Source organism: Micropterus dolomieu, linkage group LG17, assembly GCF_021292245.1.
Source record: "Micropterus dolomieu isolate WLL.071019.BEF.003 ecotype Adirondacks linkage group LG17, ASM2129224v1, whole genome shotgun sequence".
NCBI classification, from domain to species: domain Eukaryota; kingdom Metazoa; phylum Chordata; class Actinopteri; order Centrarchiformes; family Centrarchidae; genus Micropterus; species Micropterus dolomieu.
In genome coordinates, this window is record NC_060166.1 from 13,200,439 (window position 1) to 13,221,323 (window position 20,885).

At 41.3% G+C, this 20,885-nt stretch overlaps 1 protein-coding gene across 5 annotated transcripts in view; it reads right to left on the minus strand.

Annotated features, from left to right (window-relative positions):
* rap1gap2a (RAP1 GTPase activating protein 2a) overlaps positions 1-20,885 on the minus strand; it is an 88,157-nt gene that overhangs the window by 31,566 nt on the left and 35,706 nt on the right. For 2 of the 5 annotated variants that reach the window (XM_046073308.1, XM_046073312.1), the window contains exons 1-2: positions 17,628-18,369; positions 3,186-3,270 (exon numbers count right to left, since the gene is read on the minus strand). In XM_046073308.1, the coding sequence (XP_045929264.1) occupies positions 3,186-3,270; positions 17,628-17,767 (225 nt within the window). In that variant the 5' untranslated portion in view covers positions 17,768-18,369. Of the gene's footprint in view, positions 1-305; positions 447-3,185; positions 3,271-17,627; positions 18,370-20,885 lie in introns of those variants that run through there. The other 3 variants (XM_046073310.1, XM_046073311.1, XM_046073309.1) reach the window with 2 other exon arrangements.

Genomic DNA, 20,885 nt, shown 5'->3' on the forward strand with positions numbered 1-20,885 from the left:
AATGAAGTGCGTTTGTTCTTCTGCCAGCACTTTCAAACAGCACTTGACTGTAAAGTTCAAAAGACAACCGCAGTGATGTTGTTTTTGCACTGTAATCACCTTGCTGCTGAGCAAGCAGTGATGAATGGAAGTCTGTGGAAATTTCAAGAGCAATTTGTTCAGTTTTGACCAAATTCATATCTAAAGTAGATTAATTGTAGATAGAAACCGATATAGATATATAATATTAACTTAAACATTAAGCCACACACCTATCAAATTGTTTTCAGTTACAGAATAGCCTACGTTTGCATTTTTTGACTTACCTTAACAACAGCAGCTAAAACATATGAACCCTCTGTTTGTCTGTCTTCCATATATTCTCACGTGCTTTCTCCATGTAGAAAGTGACTCCCCTCTCACTCTCTTATAATCTCTATTTTGCCTTTTAATGCCTAAAGCTGAAACAGGAAAGTCAAGTCAGGCAGCAAACGGAATCCTTTAGCAAAACAAAACACGTCATTTCAGTGTGTATGTGCGTCTACACAAAACACACACGCACACACAATAGGTCACATGGCTCAAAAACTGTTTTTTGTTTTGCTGTGTCAGCGGCAGTGTCTTTGAAGGTTGGCTGTTATAATTAAGCACAGCGTGAGTCACTACAAAGTGCAAAATCACAGAATGAAATGCGTGGTTAAAGCTTTGCACACACATACACACACACACACACACACACACGCACACACCTGTCCCACCTACTGAAAAACCTTCTTAAAGAGGAAAGGAAAGACAAAATGACCTCACTTTATTTCCTTTATCTCTCATACACCAACCTGTTGCAGTGCACAGTGGATCGTGTACTGTGGTGCAGTATGTGTGCCAGGTGCTCAAAACCCCCATTTCTACGCCAGTTTGGCCTCCCAGGAGACTCATCTTTATGACCACTGTATTAGAAGGACAATGCCAATAACTACGTTGTGTAGTAACAACACGTATGTGCAGTCAGATGTGAAGGTATTTCGTATCTGTGAGTAGTGCATTATCCAGCACATTAAATACACAACAGAGGAAATTGATTCCAGAGCCACAATGGTTTTGTTAACATGTGCTTACCAATCTGAGAAGCAGAACAAATGTAATAATTTTTTCAGGCCACTGTACATCATCATCATCATCTGTTTGTTCCACATGTTCCTTCTGTCATATGTATTGCAGCCAAACCTGTACACTCTCATGGATGTGGATTTGATGTGGAAATTATAAGTATCATAACCTCTTTACCAGTGTGACATTAATGATGAATATCTGACCATTAGAGCACTCTAGCTCACAGCTAAATTGTAGGTTGCTGATTAATAATTACCAGAAATCAGCCACACATTGAGAAGAAAATGCCTTGAGTTATATATCTTAGATATTGTTTTTTTTCCTGTCATGGCCTGGCCATACTTTCAGTCAATCAGCTCTTTCTGTCTTTCTCACCATGAGCAAACTCCATCCTTCAGGTCCTCTCCTCATCTCTGTGCTACCTCCCTCTGTGTTGTCTTCAGCAGAATCAGTAATGATGCCTTAGTTCAAGGTGACTGCAGAAAGTGGTCCCGTCTTGCAGGAGCTGTCATCTATTTCCTGTATATCGCCGTGCTTATCTGCCTCCCTGCAAAATTTATCCTCTCTTTTATCATGCTGTAGGAAAAAAAGCTAAATTCTTCAGCTGTAGTACAAGTGCAATGCAGCATGAGCAATGACTGTCTGCAAGCATCTCACCTTCCAATCTCACATAAATAGTAAAATGCCTTCCCTATATGTGCAGCACAGTAATACGACATGAATCAGTGTGACAACACCTGAGAAGGATTCGATTTGTATTCATATGTAGTTTGGTTTTGCTCTGATAATTTCTTTTCAATTTGCCGAGTCACAGCTCTGGCCAAAGGTTCCTTTGATGACACCATTTGACTGAACTTGACAATTTGTAGTCAGGATACCATTAGCCTGAGAATAAAGCCTCAAACCTATTCCCACTATAATTGATCACAAACCAACACCACAAGATAATTCCACTGCCATTCCTTTTGAGTAACACAACCTTTCGTTGGCAAAAGGAAACCCACACAAAAGACTCCAAGTCATACCAGAACTGCAAATAAAAGTAGTCAAATGAGGGGAAATAAAAACAAGTGAGATCACGTGTAACTACCAGTCAAGGTGGTCACGGTTAGTTCTCTTAACACAAGTCAAGTTCAACAAACAGTAAAAGCAGAGTAACAGTATAGAAGAGTAGAGACTGGATGAGAAATGTTATGTAAAAATATAAAGAAAAAAATTAAAGTGTAGTGTTGGTGGTGAAATACACAAATTAATATTACGCATTATAGAGAGCACAGTTCAGTTTCTGCATGAGCTTTGCATCTTGGGCTGTTGCCTCCAGAGGCAGCTCAAAAAATATCAGCATTTTTATCAAGCAGACAGCACGGAAAAAATGATTACTCCACACCTGCAGGAGCATTCACTGCAAAACAGAGTGGGGTTCAATTTACAAAATTATGTCACCATGTTTACTCTCTTTGAGAGCAATATTTGAAATAAATCATGAAGAATCTTTTTTGAACAGAGGCTGCGTGATTGCTTGGATGACCTTGTGAATTATATGCCAAACAAAATAACACAAAACAAACTCATACTCTACTGTACATACTGTATAGTATGTACAGTAGAGTATGAGTTTTACTAATTTAATGCAATTATTCTATGTGTATACTGTAGATACTGCAAATAGATGCAAATAAATATTTACATTTCTCAGTTTATTATAATGCAACCTGCTAGAATATACAGCAAGTAAAGGGCAGGCAAAGAAATGGTGCCATTAAAATGTTGTAAAATTACCTGTCAAAAACTTACTTTGCATTAAATGTAGTTATGTAATATGTGTTAAGGCGCTGACTTGTAGTGACGCTGCAGTTGTCACAGTCTCTGAACTGCTTTGCTTGTTAAAAGAGAATTCTCATTGAAGATAAACAGAATCAATCCATTTTCTAATAGCCCTAACGCTCTAAAGGGTGAACTATATCAATGAAAAAGTCAGTAAATCAATACAGATCAAAACACGTGTTTGTCTGCACTTGTATGCCCCACCATATGCCCGTGTGTGTGTGTGTGTGTGTGTGTGTGTGTGTGTGTGTGTGTGTGTGTGTGTCTCCTACCTTCATGCTGGGCGGCGCAGTGCGGGGGGGTGAGGGGGGACATTCTCCCAGAGGGACGTTGGAAATGTTCAGCAGCTCCTGTTTCCTGGAGAGAAGTGGACAAAATAAGGAATAATCAAGATTGACTTATTGACGTCCGTGGCCATCAAAATGTTCCAAATTTGATCAAAGGTCCTAATTTGCATAGGCAGTGCCCTTTCAAAGTAATTTGATTAGGCTGATGCACTGTCTTTCCCTAATTTCAGTGAATGGATAAAGGACACGCTAGACCACTATTTCCCCTCGCATCAGCTCTCAACTTATTCAGCAGCTTGCTGTGCACTCGCTAACTTAACTGTAAAGGATGTCTCATTTTCAAGATCAAGTTCATATTTCCTACATTTCTCTTTTGTCACATTGTCACATATCCTCCTTTTGGGAGAAACGTACAGGGAAAAGGAGAAAATAAGGACACGTTGAAGAAGATTAACACTAGGCTATTATTTTAATCAAACATTCCCCTGAAGAAAGTAAAAACAACAATGAATTTATCCTATTAACACGTTTTATCTGTGAAAAACACTATTGCTGTCTTGTAACTATTAAAAACATGCATAAGGAGACATTATCAAGCTACTTTGACAGATACAATAAAAGTTAACTCAGCTAACAGCTAACTGAACAGGTAACTGGAGCTAGCTAACTGCTAAATGAAAATATTATGAAAACGGAACAACTTACTGCAATAAAGTAAAATAAAGAGCTAAAATTTGACTGATAAAAATTACGGATTTTACTCAAAATGTCACCAGATTTGCTTTTTTCACCATCGGTGTCAGTGTAGTTAAAATGTGGTAGGCTTACATTGCAGTTTAATCCCAGAGCCATGAACTTACAAAACAGTCATTTTTTTTGTTTTAACATTTAATATAGTTTGAGGTTTCAAAGTGAGCCTGCTGGAAATATGCAATGAAGTATCAGATGGCTCTCTGCTGTTTTGATATGCTCTTTTGAGTCCCAGGGGCTGTCAGGGAGACTTTAAGAGAAGTCCTTTGGGGATAGAAACCTCTTCTCCTCTTTTATGCGTTTCCTCTGCAGCTTCTCTCAGAAACACGAGTGCACATTAATGAGCCCAGATGTTAAAGGTTGAGCTGTCACTGGGAGGCAGCGTGAGGATTAGCTTAACCCCAGAAACCTCTATTCTAATAAAATCCAGTGGTTTTTCACTGGAACGTCAGATATGATACCTTGTGATGGACACCTCTTATGCTGAATATATCATCAAGATCAGGAAACAAAAGAGCACAGATGCACTAAACCCTCTCTAATCCTGCTTTGGAGCTGCAGAATGCACTTGAACCACATGTTCTCTCTGCCTCTACATCTACCAACCCACACCTGTACGGCTTGTTGGATGTAAATTGGTAGTCATAGCCTAAATCTTATGCCATAACCATATAATGTGAGAGCCTTTTGTTGTTGTTATGCATGTATACGTGATGTGAAACTTTTAACTGGTTGTATCTGGATATTTTTATTTTTTTTATATTGACAAATAGAACCTACACCCATTCTTAAACCAAAAGCTGTTTCTACCAATGTGGAAAGCTGATCACTTGAGATTTATTAGATGGGAGGACACGATGAAAATTTAAATTGAGGGTTTATGTGAAATTAATATGCCCCTTATTTCCTTTCATTAGCTGGAATCATAATAGCACATTCTCCATTGTCTCATGCAGCTGTGTCAAGTGGGTTGCGAGTAGCAACAAAACTCAAAAGCACATGTCATAAAAATGGACGATAGTGCACTTGCAGCAACAGCTTGCTGTTGTAGAGGGGAGCCATGAGAGGTAGCAAAGCAGTTTCTGCCCCTTGCCTCTGATAAATTTAACGTTTTTTGACGTTAACTAGCGTAGCCTCTCCATTTCTCAAAGACACCCGAATGGCGAAAGTAACAGCCAAAGCATACCAGAGTCTCAGTTAGTCACCACAGGCCAAACCCAAACCCCATGCATTCCACTCTCCATAGGAAAAGCCCGAATTGCTCCGTTCTTTCCAAAGGCTCAGCTTTCACACAATGCACCACTGTGTCCCCCTGAGTGTACGTAAGTTGCTGCAGCATGTTAGCATACAGTAACCAAAGGGTGCACAATGTTTGGATCAGCATCATATGCCAAGACAGAGAGGGAGAGTTTACAAAACTGAGAAAAAGATTTTTATTTTTTTTTAAAAACATGTTTTTTGCCATACATTGTCATTGTTCTTTGCCTTTGTTCTTTTCAGCCTGAGGTAAAGAGGACACCTTGTGTTTTCCACCACTGGACTCTAAAAAAGGTCCACTGACCACTGTCTCTACAGCTGCCCTGTATGGGCACAAGGACGACACCTATCTCCCTGTCTTGCACCCTCAATCACACCTGCACACAGAGAGATGCAGGGGAAAACTGTGTGTCTCCATTAGAGGAAGAGAGAAAGACGAGGACCTGCTGTCCTTGCAGCCTGGACTGGTCTCTGTGGCGATGAAACAACAGCTACGTCACTGCTTCCGACTCCCACCCAGGAAAGGAGGGAAGGAAGGAGGGAGAGCCCATACTGGGACAGCGGGAGGGAGGAAGCAAAGAAACCATTTAGGAAGAAGAGGTCATGGAGAGAGTGAGTCAGAAGAGGGAACTGTGGAAAGAGGTTTAGATGAGAAGTGCGGGCAAGTTGCTTTTAAAAAAAAGGTGCTTTGCATAAGAGCATAATCAAATAGTGTAAAATGTATTATTACAGCCCAGTATCCCTACTAAGTATGTTCACAATGATGATGATTCAGTTTAGTATGTGCAATACAACATTTCTTTAGAGTCACAGAGCTATACAAAGATGGTGGTCGGAAATGACATATGTCCTTGCTCAATTGATATAATGCGAACCATAATGGAAATGTTTTTTAGCTTAATTGATGTTACTTCCTATTATTCTATATTTGTAAGCAAGAACATGTGTCATTTCTAGCTACCATCTTTGTTTGGATTAGGACCGATACCAACATTCTTGTCTGGCGAAGGAGAGTGATGCAAAGGCCAAAAGACACAGGAAAACATGGGGGGAAAAGACAAATGGTGTAACTGAAAGTAGACCAAATGGGAGGAAAGAGTTAGACACCTAGTAAAGTGACACAGAGAGAGGTGGGGAATCTTGCTGTCAGTGTCAACAACACAGTCTTTTCTCCTCAAAAATAGACAAAGCAGACTGGAAACAATGCTGGACAGTCATCTGTGTAATCATGTAACTCTGACTTAATAGATAAATAGGTGATATAAGGAAGTAGGCATCAGCTCTGAAATTAAATCCCAAGGTCAAATTGCGGTCAACTGAACTGGTACAAACAACAAGTGCAGCAGCTGCCATACAACTACATTACTTTAACACACAGCAAATACTGGCTGTGGGAAACTTCCCCTGGCCCGGCTCTCCGCCAAGAACAAGTCACCTCTGAAAAATTCATTCAGCCACAACAATAAACATGCTCTTTAAAGGATTTTAGGAAATAAGGTGATGTTGGATGAATTTCCTCCGAGTGAATGAATTAAGTGTAACTTAACCCAAGCCTCTGTCACCTGGAGCTAAGATTAAGTGGTTGTAAACCTGCTGGCCAAAAACAGGGCAGATCATGCTCCACATCTACATCCAAACTAGCACAAGATGTACCTTTCTTGTACAGCAGCATGTCTATAATCCTGCTTGCATTTGGGTGGCGCTAATTATGGTTGATTCAACAGTAATTACATCTACACAGTCATCATGTTTATCTAATGATGCCGGTAATGTGTCTGCATGTGCGTGTGAGAGAGAGAGACAGAATGGGGGAGAGACTGTAATATATCTTGTTTATTTCATGCATTGATTACAACCTTGAGATAAGATTAGGACAGTGGGACATCAGGCAAAGGCTAGGACCCAGAGAGGGGGGAGGGGAGCAACACCTCTACACATCCCCACATGATGGACGGATCACAGGAAGAGGAGATACGGAGATGAAAACAGGAAATCGGGGTGATGGATAGATGATACAAATATAGAATGGAGGACAGAGACAGAAAGATTGAGGAGGGGGTCTGGGATATGAAGACTCTCCCAGGGGCTTACTGCGCACTCCTGTTTCCAGTTGGGCTTCATTTTTGTTATGAAACTTGATAAGGAGCCTGATCCTCATGTCAATTGGCCAATTACACAACCGATGGTTTCTCTAATGGAGTTAATACAACAGTAATTGGAGACAGAGGAAAGGAGAAAGATGAGGGTTTTAAAGATATGGAGAAGGGGAGGGCAGGGAATTTAAGATAGCCTGCTGTGGAGGGTAGGACTCATCAGCCCTGATGTATATTAAAGCAGACTGAGAATAAAGAATCTCGTTGCACAGCAAAATCCAACATACGCAACATATTAAACATAACAGTTACCGCTTGGTTAAGCACTTTAAGGGGCTGATGTTGCAGGCGGCATGTAGGAAAGGTGATGCCTGTTGCTTAATATAACCAAAGTTAATTAAGTTACAAGAGTAGGAACACATCTTACAGGACATATAAGTAGTATTTAATGGACGGTGCTGCAAGCATGAATAATTTTTGCCAGAAGCGGGAAACAACAGAGCAGTTTCACTTACATTAAAACAAAGGTAATTCTTATTCTATTTTATATTCTGGAAAGTAATAATCTGCACAGCTTGTCAAATCATTTACTACGCACATGATGTAAGTTAAGTTACATTACATACGTGAGGTAAGTCAAGTTACCTTATGTCCATTAACTCACGTATGTTAAAATAAGTAGACTTTTGGTTTCATGGGACATGAACAGCTGCCTCCAGGGTGAAAGTCCTGTGTTTGTTTGAGCCAGCCGTCCACCCTGACCCCCTCCCTACATGAACTTTGTTGCTCTTTAGACTTTGTCCCCTGAATTTTTTTTCTCCATCACATTCAGATGTAAAATGACACGTCGTCTCTGCACAATATACAGTGAGGAAAATAAGTATTTGAACACCCTGCTATTTTGCAAGTTCTCCCACTTAGAAATCATGGAGGGGTCTGAAATTGTCATCGTAGGTGCATGTCCACTGTGAGAGACATAATCTAAAAAAAAAAAATCCAGAAATCACAATGTATGATTTTTTAACTATTTATTTGTATGATACAGCTGCAAATAAGTATTTGAACACCTGAGAAAATCAATGTTAATATTTGGTTTATATTTATTTATTTATTTTAGTAACTATGACTAAACATAATCTGTTACTTTGTAAGGTACATGACAGTGCTGCCATATCTCTTTTAATGCCCTTTAAGCAGCAATTTAAACTGCTATCACTATGTCTTCTTGTCCTTCCTCTATTTCCCCCTGTACTATCTTTGATCTATCTATCTATCTGTCCTTGTTTCAAAGTCCTCTCTACATATAGAGGTAAGAAATGGGTGTATGAGTCAGTCAGCTGTCCAACAGGAGAGTATAGGCATTCCAGATATGTGCAGATATGCGGAGGGGTCAGGAGAGCAATAATTACGAAGCAACTGCACTCCAAGTCACCGGCTGTTTCCTGTGAGAACGCCATGCCTCGCCCTCTCTCTCTTACTGTGATGTGAATAGATTCAAAGATGACAGTGGACAGGAGATAAGACTGTCCAGCCAGACAACTTGAAACGCTCTCACCATCAATAAGAGGAAGAGGAACAGACAGACGCATAGAGAGGGGGTGATTAGGAGGAGGGACGCGACATGTCTCTGGAAGAGACATCGCTGCTTTTATAAATTAATATATAAATGTGTGTACAAACATAATTGGTCCTTCAACTACATAGCTGGCAAGAGGAAAGAAGAGGGAGTAAATAACCTTTTCATTTAGCTGTTCTACTGATTTTGTGTTTATGTGCCTGTGCATACATGGGCTTTGCAGCAAAAAAAAAAAACTGGAACACTGTCACAACTTCTTTTTGTGACAGACTGAAACTTATGTTAGCAAACCACCCACATTCATGCAAACGCACAAGCTAAGAGACCTTTCAGTGGCTTGTGTGTTCTTCGTTACTTACCTGACCACCCATGGTCGTGCGTGACTGACCCATAAGCATGGTTAATACAGTTTTCGATTCAGTGGCATTTAGTTTTAATTTCAAAAGGTTTTCGCTTTTAGTTTGATTACATTACGCGGACTGGCTTTGGGTGTTTTATCAGGCCTCAGATTTATTCTATCATTATTATGCTCTTTAAATGCATGCCAACTTTCCATTTCAGTCACTGACACACAAGACTCAATTTAAGCATTTATCAAGTTCAGGTTTCTTGTGCTTGGGGAATAAAAGAAGAAATCAAAATTGACAGGATTGTCTGGGCTACAGTTATCTTACTCCATAATCCCTCATCTTCCTTATTCTTCTCAACGTCTGCTTATTTCTCTTTTCACCTGTCACCTTGGTTCACTTGGCTCTCCTCTCTCAGTTACATACAGGCACATACAGTCCCACCCTAGGAAACTATGAGTGTGTCATTTTGTTCCTGGCAAAGAAACCAGGTTAATTATACTGCAGTAAATGTGTTACCCTGGAAGATTCACTGTAACATTTGACTCTGCTGTGTTAAACAGCTACCAAGTACCGCAGCACATTTGTTGACTTAAACACAGACATTAAAGATCCCAAACAGGCTAAATGACCAGCTTCTCTGACACACACACTTCATCTCTGACACTGGATTTACCATCTAAAAACCAACAGGCAAACACTACAAGCTAGTAAAAGGTTACGTGCTGCAGCTTTTGTTTTACCTTTGAAATGTCAGCGTTGTTTTGTGTCTCGCTGCACAAATGGTGCCAAGAGACCTCTGATAGACATTTGCGTGTACTTACCTTCCAACAGCAGGGAGACACTGATAAAGGCCACAGGCTGAATCATGTTTGTTTCCTTGTCTACGGTTGGGCTTTATGCTGTTAATCACACTTTATGTGAATAGCCCGGCTGTGCTGATGGTCAACTATAATGCATTGGCATGCATAAAAACAGAGACTTTTGATCAAATTAAAACCTGAAACACGGCACGTGAATAATGATGTTCATTCAAAGGAATTTAATTCTGTGTCTCAATGTCATGTGAATGCTCTTTTCTATTACTTTCGTCCTGCACATGCACATCCCCTCGATGTAATTCAAAGACAGAATACTGCATTGCAGTGAAAAACATAGTTGCCTGGCATCACCACCCTCTCTGTCATATCACTGGAAATGTCATAAATCCTGTCTAATCCTATTCATTTTCTGGGATCCACTTCCTCTTTATCATAGCCCAATCTCACCCGGTCAGGCTGAGATCAGTTAAAGGAAGAAACAGAAGTTAAGCATCTGTCAGATGACATTGAATACTTCTTTTCTAAAACAACCAATCCACTTCAGACTAGCCAATAATCACGCCAGAGCAGAAAGGTCCTGAAGAAAAGGAGAGTGATATGAAGACAGAGAGGGAGAGGCGCAGGATGAATGAATGTCAGACAGATCGCTGAAAGAGAAAGGGCCACGGAGCAAAGTATGGAGAGAGAGAACAAATGAATCGCCAGACTAAAAATAGCACTCTCAATCCCCAGTGCAGAGCTGGGTAAATAGGGCCGTCTTGGGTGGGTCTCTGGACACTTGTTAGAGACTATGCCATCTCATCCATTACACCCAAAGATAAGGCTTACTGTCACACACACACACACACACACACACACACGTGTACAGACAGCAAAGAGGCATGTGAGTGCAATCAAATGTGTTTACGTTTTGGTGTGTGTGCAGCTGCTAATCACAAAAGAAGTGAAAGGCACAAGAGGAACAAGAGGGAGTCTAAAAGAGGGAGTAATTGAGGGTAGAGAGGAAACGCAGGGGGAGACAAGGGAATGGAAATACGAGTGAGTCAGTGAATAAAAAGCCGTTGTGTTAAACAGCAGGAGGAGCTGGGTTCGACTGCAAGAGGAGGGAAGGGACTACAGGACAAGGAAAAACAGCGTAAGGTGGTCAAGAATGGCAACATGAAAGACTGCACTTTAAAACATCGGCCCTGTCAAATGAGGTTTTCTCTCTAAGAGCGAATGTTCAGAATCTTCCACCGGCTTCACACACAAAAGAATGTTTGGGGGGAAATGTGATTCAATAAAAATGCCTTGCAAGTATGAAATGCAAGGGTAAAAATATATCTTACCATACAAAGCTACACAATTTACCACTCCCTAAACCCCTCCCCCAAACAGAGATTGTCCAATCATACCTTAGCAACCGTAACAAGACAGAACAGGACTGTAAAGCTCAAAGTACCGTGGAGGCTGTAGTGAGCGTGATACTGTTTTGGCTACTGGCTTTTCTACTGTGTAGAATTTACCTGACTGCAGGGGAGCCAGGCTGTGATGCTGCTATATCAGAGCGTGGGCTAACATTAGCATCATTACATTCAAACAAGTTCTCCCAGATAGAATTATGTTTTCCAAGCACGTTGGTTTGTCTTCATCCTAATAGCTCTTATAATGTTGAAAGTCAAAATACAGTTTGAGACATACAATAAAGCATAAATCTAACCACAGACTTCCTTGTCCAAGTATGTACAAGCTTAGCAGCCAGAAAGGGTTATATTAGAATAAAATAAGGAAAAATTAAAGATCAGACTTTTTGCCTGACATGCAGCTTGAGCCTTAGCGCTGCAGTACGACATCATGAATGTATGTAGCCATCAAGCAGGTACTTAAGATACCTTTTACATGGTTCTTGTTTTAAAACAGGTCTACTAGAAATTGAAAACTTAGAACACAAAGGTTGACTTGATTTGATTAAAGAGATGCGAATGGGTGTGTGTCTCTGTCATTTCCCTCTTCTGGACCGTTGCCCGGCTGGCTGCCGTGTCGCGTCTGACTCTGTGTCAGAGGCAGGTTATTCCTGATGGGTTTTAACTGTGACCAGCTGCTAGTGTAATTTATTGTCTCGGTTGTTCATTCCCAAACATTTCAACAACCACATGGCTACAAAAACTCCATGAGCCCGACTGGATGGCATATGGGAGGGTCTAATCCTGAGCTGGTCAGGTTTAACAAAGAAGAGCTTCACCATTCCTCTGCATGCTTGTTTGAAAAGTACAGACATTTTCTAGCATTTACCATGCTTTTCAAAGGAAGACAGCACTCAATTAGTGTCTAACCATTTACATTTCTGCTGTTATGCTCCGCAGAAGCTCCTGAGCATCTCCATATCAAGGACCATCAAACAGATATAATAGACCACTGACAAGTGTTTGATGAGATTTTCTCTTTAGGGACCGCAACTGTTGAGATACTTGCATTACTGTCAAATTAAATCAATCTATCTACTCCAAAGGGAAATATGATAAAACACCAAAACAAAACAAATCAAACAACTGGGACAAACACACAAAACTGCAAAACCATAATAAATGATTAAAAACAACTCGGATTATATCAGATTTTGAGCTGGCATAAAGTGCAAATACATATGAGGAAAACGCAATATCCCAGTGCAAAGAGAGGCCAAGATGTCAGCTGTTAGTGTGCGTGTGTTTTTTTATGTTCAGCATATCAATAGTCATCCAGATAAGGACAACATTAAGGCTTTTTCTCTTCCTAGCAGGCACTCTGTAGCAGTGACCTAAAAGCAAGAGCTCACCTTCTCTGTGTAAGACAATCTATGGACCCTCTTGCTGTAAATATCCCTCAGCAGGGTCTGACTCACCCTAACAACTGTCTCTTGTCACATTAACAAGCCTGTTCTTTCTGGCTGTGTAAAGACGTCCATGTCAGGCAGCAGTAAAAAAAGACAAGATCAAGATAAAGATGTTTCTACAAACCCTCTATAAAGCACTCATCAAAGCAGGAAAAACATTTCAAGAGTTTGTTTTCCTCCCGATGAAAAGATGCTGCTTCCCTTTTTGAGAATTTCAACAGATTTTTAAAACTCTGCTTCTTGTCCAGAACAGTACGTTTTTAAGTTGTTCCACCAGCTCAATTTCCTCTCCCTTAACAACAATCATTGTAGCAGCGGTAGACGACTTTCTGAAATCAATGCTCCTGTCTTTAGTTTTGGCTACATTTAGCAGGCTGAAGGACTTGTCATGCCGTGACACAAAGTCCTCCTCCACAGGCCAGTGATCTTATTCTAACCCATCCGTGTAGGCTGACTAATAACCGAATCATCAGCACATTTCATTATGTGTCTGTTCTCATCATTATTTTGTTGCAGTTGCTCTTATAAATAATATATAGAAGGTGAGGAAGACCTTGTAGGGATCCGAAGAGGGATTTGATTTAAAGGGAGACTGTCTACAGTCTCTGAGAACTGTCGGTTAAAGGAATAGTTAATTATTAAGTTCTCTAAATGCATGCCCCCTTACCATTTAGGTCACCCACACAGAAGACTCAATCTAAGCATTTGTCAAGGTCAGAAATCAGCTGGCAGGATTGTCTAGGCTAAAGTCATCTCACTCCATAATCCCTAATCTTCCTTATTCTTCTCAATGTCTGCCCTTTTCTCCCTTTCCACCTGTCACCTTGGTTCACTTGGCTCTCCTCTCTCAATTAGTGTGAAGGTCTCGCCCTCTCCATTAGATGGAGCGTAGTTATATGCACATCACACGTACACCACCTGAGCACAGTGGATGGTTAAACACATCACCTGTCATCTTAGAGCCTGTTAGCCTATTGGTATAATGGGTGTGGTGACGTGAAGAAGATCTGATTAGGATCCAAATGTTGTCCGCACAAATAAATTGTGGTTTGTCATGGAATGTGCATGTGTTACTCTTTTTGTCAATAAAAGAATAATTTGAAGCTCATTTCGCTTTCTTGCTGAGAGATAGATGAGAGGATCTCCAACGTCTGTACATTAAATATGAAGCTGGAGCCAGCACAGCAGCTAGTTAGCTTAGCCGGAAAAATTGTTTGTTTAATCCTGTAGTTTAATCATCATCAAAAATTAGATTGATGTTGATCTTCTAGCGTGACTTAAGAAAAATAGTCACAAGGGGAATCCACAATTGACAAACACAGGAAAAATTTGAATTTCACCTAAACTTCTTTTCAGATTTTCACAACCCCTCATAACCTAAGCCTTTCTACTGTTAAGAAAATAAAATTATGTATTTATCATGTAATAATGAATTAAAATCCTGTTCTAAGTTCTGTTAATGCACCTGCAACAACTTTTTCCTGTAAAGCCTTTTAGAAAATAGAACTGATTTGGGCTTTTATTCATGAAGCATCTGCCCAGCCTCCGTAGCTATGGTTGCTGGCACTGTAGCTTGTTTACAAACGAGGTTAGCAGTTCATCTCCACATCTGGACTGTCAGTGAACCAGTTTTATCCAGTGATCCACTTAAAGCAGTTTTCTGGTGCCATTGCTGTCCAGCACCCCATAATCAACAGCCAGTATTGTACCACCAAGCCAGTACGGTCATTAAAAAAAATGCTAATTAAGTATAGAAATTTACAAAATAGATGCATGTTTTGCCAATATGTATGGATGTGATATTAAAAACTTTTAATCTTAGAGCGGAATAACACAGTGTGCAAGCAGGAAGCGCCATGCTGTGATTATAGATTAGGTCTCAAAAACACTCTGGCATCATAAATGTCTCTCGCTGTCCTCATTAACACATACAAACACACACACACACACACACACACACACACACACACACACTCTAACCCACAGATTGCACCACACCACCACAATCCGACAGGGAAATGAAAAACCGCATAAGCACTTGTTGTCTAAGAACTGCCTAAACACAACACATGCATACGTAGCTAACATCTCATACACACACACACACACACACACACACACACACACACAAAACAGGTCTGCAGCTGGAGATAAATGAGCTGTGGAGGACATTAAAGCACGAAGGGGTAACATAAACATTCAGATACGAGCAGCGGACCTCATGCTGTTCAACTTAATGGAGGCCAAATATACATTATGGCTCTATCAGCACAGAGATTAAGAGTGAGAGGAATACACAGAAGGTAAAGGCAAGGCGCAAAATTGCAGGCCTTAAAATGTTTGCATGTGTATGTGTGTGTGTGTTGCCTGTATCTGTGGGAAGGCAGAGAAATATGGCAAAACCAGGTGGCGCGATAACCCAATAAACCACTCTTTTCCTAGCAGTCTAGGCAAAGTGTTCCCTGTTATTATGTAGATACAAATGCTCGGTTCTAATAACAGTAATAACAGTCTGTCTGTAATTCACTTTTCCTTGAATTCATTGTAAGAATAAGCCTGCTTTAAAGATATGAAATACCCTGCCACAATGGATGGCCCATAGTTGAGAGAAATAGTAGTGGTAAAAGCCTGATAGGAGCAATCATGCACATAACAACTGCACTTGGAAAAAGAAAAATTGTCTGCAATTGTGCCTGGCTCATTATGTGACAGCCACAGCAATAGACATGACAGCAGAAGAATATTGTTGTCGCGGTGCTTCTGGCTAATGCTGCTGGCAAGACATGAGTTTACTGTTGTCATTTGACATGAGTCAATAACACGTAGAATCAAAAATCACATAACAAGCGTATGAAAAACACGCAAAAAAGTTGCTCCTCTCAGTGTGTATTTGTGTGCATGTGTATCTGCATGACAATGCAGTACTGCTGCATTCACAGACAGGTCATAGCCTCCAGGCATGGCTGGATTACTCTACGAGGTGGGCCCTGGAGTAAAAATGAACTGGATACCCTTTCTGAGAACCACAGAAACCAACCACTTACAGTATGCTGGAAAACCACCTGGCTGCAGCTTTGCTGTGTCAATTAATGTATGATGATGTAATTACAATCACATTAATTTGAGAATATAGTAAAGGTTTGGTCCCTTATACAAACTTCAGGATTAGGTAATATTACAGGCCATTATGATTTCAGTTGACAATTAGTGTCGCATATATCTAAACTATATTACAGTTAATCAAAGCCCCACAAACCAACTGTCACATAGTGACTGTGGCTGTTAGGGGCCCCAGGAGGTCTGGGGCAGTTACCCGATTTGTGTGGTTGCTAATTCAGTCTCACATCCAGGAGTTCATTTTACACTATCTGAGATTACATTATATACACACACACACACACACACGCACACCCACACCCACGTACAAACATACATACACACACACACACACACACACAGGTCAGATAAACTTATCAGCATTTGCAAAGTGAGTTACAGTCTATTTTGGTCCAGGCTATTAAAACAGAGTAGCAAATTGTATTCAGTGCTGCATATCAGATCACACATAACCCAGACCACACTGTACATATCCTTCACCACAATAATACTAAATACACAAACGCAGTCTGCAGATTCCAGTTTAACTGAATGCGCATGGCTGCTAATGTTAGCTCGCCCCATAACAGCTCGACCCCGCCAACCTCATACACTGCTTGTTACCAGGTAGGATATCCCCAGGGGTCTTATTGACTGCACTCATCTAAGGTAGAATTAGCAGTGAGATGATCTGGACGCAACACAGCATGCAGGGAAAATCTTCTTACAGGTGCATTTGGGGTATGGCGCCAACGGTCTCCTTGAAGACACAATCTGGTATTATACAAATCTGCCTAAAGGTCTTTCACACACGTTTGACCTGTAAACAGAAACGGCAGTTTTGTTGCTTTCTTTGTAGCCTTCATAGTCCATAAAAAATATTTTAAAAACATGCTTAAATATCGTATTTACAGCAGCTATTAACAGCAGGGTTGTGGGCAGCATGGTATTCTGTATTCCTTTCTCTACTGTTCTCTACTCAACCTATTGAACTCTCACCCAGTTCACCAGACTCCGAACGTGCGTTCACACTGCCCTTGTGCTAAAGGAGTGAAACAGTGTCATCAGCATTACAGGCATCAACAAGTGTTCACTGATGCTTGCGCGTACAGCAAAAACTGTTCAGAATCGGAGAGATGAGTGGATGAACTTTGCCTTTTTATTAGCCTCTCTCCCTTTTATCACTTCACAGCCTCTCATTTTCTTTTTCCAATGTTCCTCTCTCTCTTACACCACAGCGTTGCTTCTGTGCTCCGTTCTCTCCAAGCCTCTCGTTTGCTCTTCAAAAGCACTCAGAACACGATTCACCTACAGTCCTCAATACCTTTCTTTCTCTCTTTCCCGTCTGTCATCTCCACTGACCGAGACACACACACACACACAGTGCGATCAACAAGACACACACATGCTCACACAGACAAGAACACACCAAGAGAAAGAAGCTGTTATAAAACTGCAGATGCAAACTCATTGAACCACACAGAGTGTGCCCCTGGAATAACAAAGACATTACAAGCTAATAAAGTTTTCTTCACAAACCCAGCTCAACACTGCACTGCAGACTCTCTGCTCGTCTCCAAGCCATACATCATCTACCCAGCATGCCTGCCTCATCGGACGACACAACTTCACCCACCCTTCGCTCTCCTCTTTCTCTCTCTCCTTCTCCCTCTCCTTCTCCTTGGCTTTGCGAGACTTGTGCAGGAGTCCGATCAAGATCACTGCGGCCCGAATGCCGGCCTTTTTGTTGTGGAACCTCCCTCCGGTCCGAGACATGCTGGACGCTTCAGCTGGTGCCAAGAGGGGTTCAGGTGACAGCCGGTCCAAGGTCAGGCCGGCTCCAGGTTCCCTGGGGTGCAGGACCTGCTTGGCCGTGGCTTTGCGGGGTTCCAGCGTGAGATGTGGATGTCACAATCTTGGTTCTGTTTGCTGTCAGGTTTGAAGACAGCTGGCTAGTTTCTGCCAAGCCAAGTACCTGTTTGATTTCCGGCCCTGGACTGGCAGTTCAGAGCCTCTCTGTCAGACGTTCTGGTATAAATTTGGACCAGAAATCCCAAATGTAAAGATTCTGGAGCCACTCTGGCAGGTTGTCAGATCAGATTAAATCCAGATTAATTCTCTGTTGTTCTTGGTCTCGGGATCAATAAGCATTTCTTGTAATCCCAGAGATCCAGATTGACACTGTTAGAGTCCAGCTCAAGGTGAACTTCTATCTGCATTCCCTGCTTCTGCGGAGAATCTGTGCATCGCAGCTCCATAACACATCACAGTCCCTGACTAGAGGATGAAGGGTTGCGCTACAGACAGCCTCGCGGACACACACACTTTGGTATTGCATCTCTCTTTCTACCTATCTCTACCTTCCCCACCTACATGCTCTGCTTCTTCTCCCTCTGTGTCTGCTGCTGCTCTGCTACCTCCTTCCTGACTGCTAAGTCCCGCCCTCCTCTGTCTGATAGGCTTGGGTTTGTGCAAGGTCCGCCTCCTCTTCCTCCTCCTTCTCCTCCTCCTCCTCTTCTACTGTATGCCTCCCTCTATCTCTCCCTGCCCTTGTTTCTACCTTGTTAATAATTTTATATTAATCTCCCTGACCTTGTTCTATCTGTGCTTGATTTTATGATTTCATTTCTAGGCACATGCATGCACACCCACACCTACCCAGCCCACCACACACACACACACACACACACACACACACACACACACACACACACACACACTCCTACTGTGTGAAATCTCAATTCAAACAAGCTTATCACTCTATTGCCTGCTGTGTTGTTGCCAAGGACATTGGATTTGTAATGTAACCTCCCAAAATGAAAGGAGATTAAATGAAACCACACGGAAAATTTTTTAATTTTAACACATTTCACATGCTCTCTTTTTCACACAGGGAAATACATAACACGTTTTTTTTTAACACCGCATGTCTTATTCTTTGCCTCCTATTGTCATGCTGTGCCACATATTTTCTCCGGTTTACCTCCATTTGTATTCCTCACACTAATAAACTGGCTGCGTGCTTCTTGTTTTTCAAACAAAAATATAGTCTACTACGCTAGTGTTTCTCTCCAGTTCCAGCCAGAGCCACTTTCCTCTTCAGTAACGGTTCAGTAAACAAAGCTAAAGTGGTCATCTTCCCAGAATATATTGATCTAAGGTGTTCTCTTTCCATCTTGGGCCACCTGTTCGTCTTCCCCTCTGTTAGTGAGTTAACCAACTGAGTGAGTGGAATCGATGGCTAATTGACTGACTAGCTGCATTCATTCTAATCGCATTAGCATCTAATCGCACAGCATCTTCACAAATTGTGTTAATCTTTTTGTTCTTTCATTTATTCATTGTGTCAATAATCTGGCTGGTTTTTCAAGAGTTCGACATTCTGAAAAATATGCGTATTCACTTTCTTGCCTGGAGTTGGATGAAAAGATCTCGTGTCAGCCCTGTGAAATATGAAGCCACAGCCAGGAAACAGTTAGCTTAGCTCATCATAAAGAGTGGACACAGGAGGCTCCATTGGTTGCCTTACGACCTTGTTTTTACATTTTGTTTTTTGTATTGATTAAAAATACAAGATATAATGGGGTGGTGATGGTGCAGTGGATGAGACACATGCCTTTGGTGTAAGAGACCCAGGTTCAATTCCCTACTGTGTCCCTGAGCAAGACACTTAACCCCTAGTTGCTCCAAAGGCGTGCGACCTCTGACATATATAGCAATTGTAAGTCGCTTTGGATAAAAGATAAATGAATAAACGTAAATGCATGAATGAGCAAGCCCAGCTGTTCTCCAGCTTCATACTTAACAGACAGACATGTGTGCTGTATCACTCATCTCATCTAACTCACGGCAAGAAAATATTTGGAAGCCTAATGAAGCTCTTGATCATCCGCCTCATTACACAACTTTACAGTCTGGCCCTTTTTTTTATTGATTCCCTCATTTCTCTCTGAGTTCATGCTTGAAAGGGTTTTTAAATTTCCCATAAAATTTAAACTAAAACAGCCATGTGAATTAAGCTATTCTCATGTGGCAACAACGAAAAAACTCTGTAGACAGACAAGGACACAGACATAAAACTAAACAAGCACCATAAAAGCCTGATGCAGCAGAAAAATACACATTCAATCACGTTGCACGTCTGGTACAGCTCGTCTGGGGGAGAAAAGTGGCAATAATAAAGGGGTATATTTTGATTGATAGCTGAAATGGCTCCTTGTAGAGAGGATACTTAGAGAAAAGCATCATTCAAACAAAGACATCTGAGTACATGAGAAGCTTTAGTAACTGTCCGACAGCAGTCAGGGAATAAATTAAGGCTGGAAAACAGCAGCCAAAAACACAATAATTAAATGGAAGGTCCTTTTTCACTCCTCGTGCATTGCTCTTCCTGCGTGTGATCGGCACCATAGCAACCGGAAAGCTGCCAGCGGATCTCCCCGAAGGACCCCCAAGGCTGTATCCCCTTGACACCAACCTAAGACTCGGTAGATTTTTGGTTTCTGCTCTTTGGGGAAAGCACTCGCAAGAATTACAGTTAGTGATTTTTGACTCACAACCTGTGGATCATGGCTCCCTGCCGAAAAAAACACCTGAGGATTTTCCCAAACCCTGCATGGAGGCTAAAAAACAAGCTGGACTTTAAAATATCCTCTAGAGATCTCCTGTAAAAAAACATATACATGTACACACACACACACGCTCTCTCTCTGTCTCTCTCCCTTACACACACATTTGCAGTGACTCGGCTATTTCACTAGGGTCCTATTGTGCGTCATCAAGGGGGCGAAATGAGACACCTGTATCTATTCACTTTCTGACACACAAACACCACTCACTCTCTTTCAACCATGCCCTCTCTCTCTCTCTCTCTTTCTCTCTCACATACATATAC